General features: G+C 44.3%; 1 protein-coding gene across 1 annotated transcript; it reads left to right on the top strand.

Annotated features, from left to right (window-relative positions):
- Positions 1697-4186, top strand: LOC109225025 (calpastatin-like). Its single transcript, XM_019389615.1, has 4 exons — positions 1697-1973; positions 2648-3033; positions 3372-3562; positions 3649-4186. The coding sequence occupies exons 1-4, from the start codon at positions 1697-1699 to the stop codon at positions 4184-4186; spliced, it is 1392 nt and encodes a 463-aa protein (XP_019245160.1).

The following is a 9836-nucleotide window of genomic DNA, read 5'->3' as shown; positions in this document are numbered from 1 at the left end:
CTTAATGTAATGTGAATACTCTTATTCTTTCAATAAACTTGGAGTAAAATTGCCATAAATGTCTCGTGCCCAACCCAATGCTTGCTCTTCAGATAATCCTGCACAGCTTCTTTCTGAAGTAATGTTGCAACTACGACTGACGAAAAAAATTTGGTCAAACTTGCCGAAATGCATCAAATCTTTCTTTTATTGTCTTTGATTTTTTTATTTTTTATTTTTTTTGGAATCGCAAAGCTGCGAACAACTGACATCTTTTCAGTGTTTAAATTTTTTTAAAATTTGACTTTAAAATTTTCTTTAAAAGAAAATGAAGATTTAGTTCGAGCAATACTTTTTAATGAGATTAAAATTGAAGTAACAAATTCAATTTATTTTTAAAATTTAAAACAAACCTCACCTAAATAACTAATTTATCCTAGATTCAAACTTAAAAAATTCAATAATTAAGTCGTGGAGTATGCAGGATTCATAGAAGTTGGTTTAACAGGAGATTAATGAGGCAAACCATGATGTTCGCATTGAAACCGGCCTTATGATAACATCGGCCATGACAAAAGACTCTGCCCAATGCAGACTTCTCTTCTTGTATTTTCGTTCCACTAATTATAGTTAGACAATACTACTACGCAACGTTGTGCCATCTTTCATGTCCATATGTTAAGTAAAATTGTGTAGTCTGATTACAAGTTCTAGTAAGTTAACTATGAGTTTACCCTAAAATTCGAGTAACAATTACACTTATATTATGGTTTTAAGGATATGTGACTTAATCCAATACCAATTGATAAACAAGGAATTGCATGTGTAAATTGAAGAATAAGATAAGCCAAATTAGTGTGCAAACCAAATCTTGACTTCGAGCTATGATGGCCTCGAGGTGGGATAGTAAGAATAGCAAGTTACAAAGCAACTCTGATGAACAGTGATAAATAGCTAGAGAATGAGGTGTGAATATTATATTATCAGTCAAAACGTGTCTTACGAATGAAATGGGCTTCCCTTTATATAATAGGAGAGTCCTAAATAAGGTACACTTCTAATTACAGTAAGAAATCATAATTGGCAGCTGTCTAACCGCCAAGGATCAATCCCAATCCGCAATTTACGCCGTGATCTTCGGGCTGTTGCGGGTATCTAGCTCTTTCTGTTACTGAACCATAACGGTATCATCTCGAGGTATGTCTTTTTCCGACCTCGGCAAATAATTTCGACCTCGACCCCGGAATTGGAAAGGAACCTCGACCACGAGCTCGGCATATTGGCTCCTCGACGTGGTATCGTCTTTTCCATCGAAGAACGAAATCGGGTAGCTCCGATTTCCACCGTATACAGATAGTCCCCTTGTTTCTTAGAATAAAATGATAAGAAAAGATTTGAACCTCGATTTCCCCGAGGCCCTGATGATGATGTCATCCCCGTGATGAAGGCGCTCGAGGTGACCGAAACATCCCGTCGGTTTGTTTCCACAAACATTAAATGCTTGCCAGTGGCGGTCGGCCACTAGCGCCGCGAACCGTCACCGTGTGCCTATAAATATAGGGCTTTTACTTGAATCAAAACCTTTACTTCCACCCTCAAACTCTTCTTGTTTTCTTCCTCTCTTCATCTTTTCTCTATCTCTACCTGTTGATCCACCCCGTTTTAGCACCAAGAAATATCAAACTCCAACCCTTTCCACTTCTTTTAACCTGAATTAATGGCGAAAACCTCTAAAACCGTTCCTCAAAAGGAGAAAGCTTCCTCCTCTTCTTACCGGCCGGCCGATGATAAAGCGCCGGTCATTCATGAGATTATCCCCAGCCCCTGTGTCACAACGAACGACTTCAAAGTCGAGAATCCCCCTGCGATTCCGGGCCAATGTGAGCATGTATCGAGATATATTTGCTCGACAACGGAGAAACACATTGAGGCCATGAAGAGGGATTGTGGCTGGGGGGACGAGATTATGGAGCAGATCCCCGCCCCCGAGGAGAGTATCACTACTCATGTGGAGGGGTTCCTAAGTGTCTATACTTACCCCTTCACACTGGGTCCCACCGATCCAGTCGTTATTGACTTCTGCAAGAGGTACCAAGTCACCCTCGGCCAGATCCACCCTTCTTTCTAGCGCATAGTGATCATGCTCCGTTTCTTCTCCAGTAAGGCCGAGGGTCTAGAGTTCACCCTCAACCATCTTATTCGACTATATCGGCCTCAGCTTTTTGAGGGTTGATCAAGCTCCAACGCTGGTCGACCAAGGCCTTCTTTGCCAGTAACGACGAGGATAAAGATCGGGGTTGGATGAGCCGATTCGTGCGAGTGAGGACCTGCGACATCATCCGGGACGAGAAAATGTCGTTCCCTGAGAAGTGGAACCCAAAACGTAAGTGAAGTTTCTATCCATTATCCTTTGTACTCCATTCTTGCATCATGTGATGCCTTCATCTATTTTGCAGCAGTCGCATGGATGCTTCATACGGTCATCGACCTTGAAGACTGGGTCCAGAAACTAGCCGCGATCTCCTCTTATAACGAGCACTGCTTGCTTGACTTGGCGAGGGGCAAATAGGAAGTCAAACATCACGGTAAGTTCGCTTTGTAAGCTTTTTGATGCATTCCTCTTTATCGGAGATGTCTTTTTACTCATATTTGGTTTTCCTCAATGCAGGCATTGGAGATTTCTCTGAAATGAGGCTGGCTCCGCCTAGGGAAGAGACCCGGTCCCCGATTATGAAATCGGGGAAAAATAATAAGAGTAAAAGGGTATCGAAGCCCGAAGACCCCCAAGATAAAAAGGCTCTATCTCGAAGACGCGGGAGAAATCTCATTCATGTGGATATAGAATCGGTCCACCAGCTGAATGATGAAGAAGAAGATGAGGGTGAAGACTCCGCGTTGGTGGTTCGCACTAGGAAACCGGTTGAAGCTGCCAAACCCTCCGAGCCGAAGACCTTGCCTCGTGACGAGGAGGCTTCGAAGAAAGATGCGGACAAAACCCCTGAATCGCCCGAGGTCGAGATTGCTCCCCGGCCATCAACAAGCACACCGGAGGGGGCGGGTTCTGATATCCCCTTACAATGAACAAGACGCCCCGAGTGATTCGCTCGGGGCCATGACAATAGGTCACTCTCCCTCTTTACCAGCTTATTATGAAGAGGCCAAAGGGAGGCTCGGGCTCTTCAGATGCCTGATTTGGGCAGAGTCCCCAGCGAAGAGGATCCCTTCCAGGATTGCTTTACCGGGGTCGATGACGTCGCCGATCTCAACGACACATCTACCCTTTTCAAATAGGCTCAACATCTTTTCTCTCGAGTAAGCATCAATTCCTATTGTTGCAATTTTCTTTATCTTCTTCTCTCTTTACCCTAACTTGTGTCGTTCTTTCTGTGTAGGCTTTTACCAAAGTTAGGGCCGACCTGAGCCAATGTGAAGCCGAGCTCCAGAAGACCTCGGATGAAAGGAACGCTTTGAAACTCCCTTGCAGTCAAAAGGAGGAGGAGCTCAGGGACCTTCGAGCAGACTTGGCCAAGGCTCGCAAGGATGAGGCCGAGCTAGACAAGCAGGTAACTGCCATTTTGAAAGAGTACGGTCTACTCGACCCAACTGTGGAGGCTAATACTTCAGTGTCTCAGCTACAGCAAAATTGGATAGGATCGAGCTGCTTTGCAGGGAGGTCGATCAGATCAAGGCCGATTACGATCGGTGGAAAGAGAACATGGACCGCCTCGCTGCGGAGAATGAGGCTTCTTCGGCCAAACTGACTTCGTCTGAGGCCCAACTTTGGGGATCTAAAGAGAAAAATTCGGCCCAGGCCAGAGAGATCGACGAGCTCGAGGTCAAGCTTGCTGCGGCCAAGGCAGAGGTCGGGAAGACGAAGGTCGCGGCTGACAGAACCATTGTTGTATACGTGGCCGATGCTGAGGCTGCTCAAACGCAGCTAAGGGAAGCCGCCGACCAAGAGCAACAAAGCAATAATTTAGCCAAGTGCCAATCCCGGAGGGAGACCCTCAAGGGAATCCATGCTCGAGGTTATGACTTCTCTGAAAAGATAGCTCAAGCAAAGGCGCTCGACGCTGATGCCAGATTTCTCGTCTCCTCTGATGATGCTGATGATGATGATGAAGGAAGCCAAGGCGGGTCTGACAATGATGAGGGGCCGGAAGGAGAAGATGCTCCCGAGGGAGAAACCATCCCCGGGCATAGTTAGGATATTTTCATTTTCTTTTGTAAGACCCCTGTAGGTCTCTTGTATATATATATATATATGAAAGAAATTTTTTCTTGAATGCCTTCTCAATTTTTATGAGCATGTTTTTTTTGCCTTGCAAAATCTTAGCATAGTTTCATGCTTTGAACGATGTGCTCGAGATGGCTACCTTGAAGTTACCATGGTCGAGTCCGAAAAAGGTTCAAACTTTGAGGCATAGACCCTTACGGTTTTATGCCGGATAACGGTGAGTCCCTGAGCCATAATCAAGTTATTGTTTATTTGAGATCGGGATAATCGAACCCTTGGGTTCGGATAGAGTGAGAACAAGATCTCGAATCCTAAGTATATCGGCCCTTAGATTCTTTTTAGATCGGGCCGTTATGGCCTCTAAAAGATGGCTATTATTTCCCCCTTTTTCGGCTTAAAAGACTTAGTAAAATTTCTTTATGCCTTAGCATGTATCTTTTACCCATTGGATTTTTTGAGGGTCCGATGCCGATTGAGACCCCATTACTTTTTGTGCCTTACCACGTTTGTCTTAAGGTAATTCGATACCTTTTAATCTTTTTCGAGGGCCGATTTTGTCGAAGCCCTTTTTATTATTTGGGGTAGCCTTTTTTAACTGGTTTTTCGTATAATTTGAAGGCCTATTTTGATCCCGGGGTTCGGACGTCTCCGAGTCGCATTAATATGGCCGTAGCCTTTGGGTATGCCTCTTGGGCTTATTTCCCAATAGCACTTCGAACTTGTTCGAGGTGTTAGTCCCCGAGAAAGATGGCCTTGGCCTATAGATCGAGGGGCGCCTCTTGAGGTCTTATGAATTTGAGTTTAGATAACTCAAACATGTTGATTATCGATGACAGTCCCCGAGTGTTCGAGGTATATTTGCGCTTGGACCGCCATTTTTCACAAAATCATAAGTATAGAGTTCGTATAGTAACAAATTTTCTTCGAGACACAAAGTGTTTGATATAGAAAGAATGCTTCTTTGAATAATTTATACATGCGTACATGTTTTTCCATCGGGGCTTGACTAATCTATATGGACACGGTTCAATCGACCATTTGGCCCATTACATAGTTTCCCTATCAAGACCCTTTGTGATGAAGTATTTTTCTTGAAAATATATCCTCCGAGGGTGATGCCCCCAGTATTCAAGGTTGATTGAAAAAAAACCTTGAATACTGTTGAATTTTCCTTAGGTAGCACATAATTGGTTCCTCGTTAAAAACCTCGCCGGAAAAACCTATTTGGGATAAAAACCGATCTAAGGAAAAAAGAGTGCAACGCGTGCTATAAAACATGATGCCTTCGTGTTGAAGAGCTTCTCGATGTCTTCGATCGAACTCCTGCAATAAGTTAGTATCAAACACAAATGGAAAAGGGAGAAAGTCATACCTCAGTAATAATATCGCTTGAGCAGTGATACATTCCAGTTGTTTGGAAATTGTCCGCCCTCCATTGTGCCAAGTTTGTAAGACCCCTTTCCGATGATGCCGATAACTCGATATGGTCCTTCCCAATTTGGTCCTAGTTTCCCTTTGTTTGGGTCTCGAGTATTGAGAGTGACTTTTCTAAGAACTAAATCCCCGATTCCGAAGTGGCGAAGGTTGGTTCTTCTATTGTAATATCTCTCGATTCTTTGCTTTTGTGCAGCCATCCGAACTAGCGTAGCTTCTCGTTTTTCATCCAATAGTTCGAGGCTAATATTCATAGCCTCGTAATTTGATTCCTCCATTGCATGTCAAAATCTGGCGCCGGGTTCCCCGACCTCAACCGAAATTAAGGCCTTGGAGCCATATACTTAGGAGAACGGGGTTGCCCCCATGCTGTACTTCGATGTCGTTCGATACGCCCAAAGAACTTTGGGTAAAACTTCTCTCCATTTCCCCTTAGCGTCGTTCAACCTTTTCTTTAAGTTTTGAATGATAGTCTTGTTTGTCGATTCGGCTTGTCCATTTCCAGTTGGGTGATACGGTGTCGACAAGATTCTCTTTATCTTGTGTTCTTCGAGGAACTCCGTTACCTTGCTGCCGATGAATAGTTTTCCGTTGTCACATACAATTTCAGTAGGTATTCCGTATCGACACACGATGTGGTCCCAGATGAAATCTATAACTTCTTTTTCTACAACCTTCTCGAAAGCTGTACTTCCACCCATTTAGAAAAGTAGTTAGTCATAAACAAAATGAATTTAGCTTTACCTGGGGCCGTCGGCAGAGGGCAACGATATCCATCCCGCATTTCATGAATGGCCATGGGGATAGGACTGAATGAAGTTGCTCTCCAGGCTGATGGATCATTGGTGCAAACCTTTGACATTTATCACATTTTCGAACAAACTCCTTAGTATCTTTTTCCATGCAATCCTAGTAATACCTTGCTCTAATGATTTTGCGAATCAAGGATTCGACGCCAGAGTGGTTTCCACAAGTGTCTTCATGGACCTTTCGTAAAACATAATCGGTGTCTCCCGGCCCTAAACATACCGCCAATGGCCCATCGAACGTCCTTCTGTATAATGTTCCATCTTCATCCAATGTGAACTGAGCAGCTCTGGATTGTAGGGACCTCGACTCTTTAGGGTCCGATGGGAGTTTTCTGTTCTTTAAATATTCAAAATATTTATTCCTCCAATCCCAGGTCAAGCTTGTAGAATTTATCTCGGCATGACCCTCCTCGACCACAGATCTCGATAATTGGACGACAGTCCCTGGGATAATATCATCTTCCTCGACCGATGACCCCAAATTTGCAAGTGCATCGGCATCACTGTTTTGTTCTCGAGGTACGTGATCTAGAGTTCACTCCTTGAAGCGGTGCAAAGTTACTTGTAGCTTCTCCAAATACCTTTGCATTCTATCCTCTCGAACTTCGAAGCTTTTGTTTACTTGGTTCACCACCAATAAAGAGTCACACTTGGCTTCAATGACTTCTTCTCCCAAGACTTTAGCTAGCTCGAGACCTGCAATCAAGGCCTCGTACTCGGCCTCATTGTTAGTCAACCTAGAAGTTTTGATAAACTGCCTAATAGTGCTACCTGTGGGCGACTTTAAAATGATGCCTAGCCCGGACCCCTTCACATTAGAAGCGCCATCTGTGAAAAGGGTCCATACCCCCGATGACGTGCCCGATTTTAACAAGAGTTCCTTTTCAACTTCGGGTACGAGGGTTGGCGTGAAATTGGCCACGAAGTCCGCTAAAATTTGAGACTTGATGGCCGTTCGGTGTTGATACTCGATATCGTACCCACTAAGTTCGATGACCCATTTGGCCAATCGACCCGAAAGTTCGGGCTTGTGCAAAATATTACGAATTGGGTAAGTGGTTAACACACTTATGGGGTGACATTGAAAGTATGGTTTCAACTTTCTAGAAGCGCTTATTAGTGCAAGTGCTAATTTCTCTTAAGTGTGGATATCTAGTTTCTGCTTCCCCTAAGGTTCGACTTACATAGTAAATGGGAAATTACGTACCTTGGTCTTCTCGAATTCGGACACCACTTACCGCGATTTTTGACACCGCCAAATATAAGTAGATTTTCTCATCTGCCTTCGGGGTGTGAAGCAATGGTTGACTCGATAGGTATCGTTTTAGTTCCTCTAATGCTTGTTTTTTACTTTGAGGTCCAGGTGAATCATTCTTCTTCTTGAGTAAAGATAAAAATCCGTGGCTTCGATCCGATGACCTCGAGATAAATTGTCCTAAAGCAGCTATCCGCACAGCCAGCCTCTGCACGACTTTTACGCTGTTCACGACGTTGATGTCTTCGATGGCCTTGATTTTATCGAGGTTGATCTCGATCCCCCGATTTGACACCATGAAGCCTAGGAACTTGCCCGAGACGACCCCGAAAGCACATTTCTCGGGGTTGAGTTTCATGTTATATTTCCTCAAAATCTCAAACGGTTCCTGCATATGAGTCAAATGGTCCTCTGCGCGTAGGGACTTAACTAGCATGTCATCAATATAAACTTCCATTTGCTTTCCTGTTTGTTCTTAGATCAGCTTATTTACTAGGCGTTGGTAAGTAGCTCCTGCATTTTTTAGCCCGAAGGGCATTACATTGTAACAATATGTTCCATACTTAGTGATAAATGAGGGATTCTCCTGGTCTTCCGGGTTCATCTAAATTTGATTGTACCCGGAATAGGCGTCGAGAAAAGTTAGGGTCTCGTGGGCAGCTGTGGCATCGATCATGCGATCGATGTTAGGCAGTGGAAAGGAGTCTTTAGGGCATGCCATGTTCAAATCCTTGTAATCTACACACATTCTAAGTTTGTTCCCTTTTTTTGGGGACTACGACTACATTGGCTAACCATTCGGGGTATTTTACCTCCCAAATGGACCCTATTTTGAGAAGTTTAGTTACCTCATCCTTTATGAATGCATGCTTTACCTCAGACTGGGCCTTCTCTTTTGTTTCACCTGTTTGAACCCGGGGTCAAGGCTTAGCCGATGCGTTGTTATCTCCGGTGGGATCCTTGTCATGTCTAAATGGGACCAAGCAAAACAATCCATGTTATCGATAAGAAATTGAATAAGCTTTTTCCTGAGTTCGGGGGTTAGCCCCATTCCCAGGTATACCTTTTGCTCGGGCAGGTACTCGATCAGTATAGCCTGTTCCAGCTCCTCGACCGTTGATTTGGTTGCGTCGGAGTCTTCGGGTACAATAAAGGTTCGAGGAGTAAGAAAATCCTCCTCTTCTTCTTCTATCTCCTGCTTTTCTGATTCGGTCGAGGCTGGTGGCTGTGATTGCTATTTGGTTTCCTGTTTACCTTTGATGCTCGACCTTTCCGAGGTTGATAACATTGATACCAGTATTACCCCGTCAACTGCAAATATTTCCTTCGCAGCATGATGCTCCCCATACACTATGTTCACGTCGTCCGACATAGGGAATTTCATCATTTGGTGAATAGTCGAAGGAACTGCCCTCTGGCGGATCCAAGGCCTCCCGAGTCGGGCATTGTACCTCATGTCGCCCTCGATCACGTGGAACTTGGTATCATGAATGGTTCTGGCCACGTTCACCGGTAGAGTAATCTCACCTTTAGTTGTTTCACTGGCCATGTTGAAGCCATTTAAGAACCGAGCTGCGAGTACAATTTGATCTTGTAGGCCGAGTCGCTCCACGACGCTCGATTGGATGATGTTCGCCGAACTACCTGGATCCACTTAAACACGCTTAACTTGAACTTTATTTAATAAGATAAAAATTACCAAAGCGTCGTTGTGTGGTTGAGAAATGCCTTCTGCTTCTCATCGTTGAATGACAAGGAGCCCTCGGGCATGTAATCCCAGGTCCGCTTCTCCCTAGTAATTGATACCTTAGTGCGTTTGAATACAGGCCCCTATGGAATATCAACCCCGTCGACAATCATATGAATGACATGCTATGTTCCTCCTCTTCATTTTTTCTATTGGCGTCTCTGTCTCTGAAATGGTTCTTGGCTCGATCATTGAGGAACTCTCGAAGGTGGCCCTCATTGAATAGACGGGCTACCTCCTCCCTTAATTGCCTGCAATCCTCGGTTTTGTGACCATGCGTGCCATGATATTTGCACATCAAATTTGGGTTTCTTTGGGAAGGATCGGTTTTGTATGGGTCTGGGCCATCTGGTATCTATGATCCTTCCAATTGCC

Source organism: Nicotiana attenuata, chromosome 4 (assembly GCF_001879085.1).
Source record: "Nicotiana attenuata strain UT chromosome 4, NIATTr2, whole genome shotgun sequence".
Lineage (NCBI taxonomy): Eukaryota > Viridiplantae > Streptophyta > Magnoliopsida > Solanales > Solanaceae > Nicotiana > Nicotiana attenuata.
The sequence above is the reverse complement of the archived record's forward strand: the minus strand, read 5'-3'. Positions and strand labels throughout refer to the sequence as shown.

Bases quoted from the DNA above. Each gene is read 5' to 3' on its own strand.
- LOC109225025 (XM_019389615.1), top strand. From the start codon at position 1,697: ATGGCGAAAACCTCTAAAACCGTTCCTCAAAAGGAGAAAGCTTCCTCC. The intron at 1,974-2,647 runs GTATCACTACTC...TCCTCAATGCAG, and splicing joins GATCCCCGCCCCCGAGGAGA to GCATTGGAGATTTCTCTGAA. The intron at 3,034-3,371 runs GCGGGTTCTGAT...CTTTCTGTGTAG, and splicing joins CAACAAGCACACCGGAGGGG to GCTTTTACCAAAGTTAGGGC.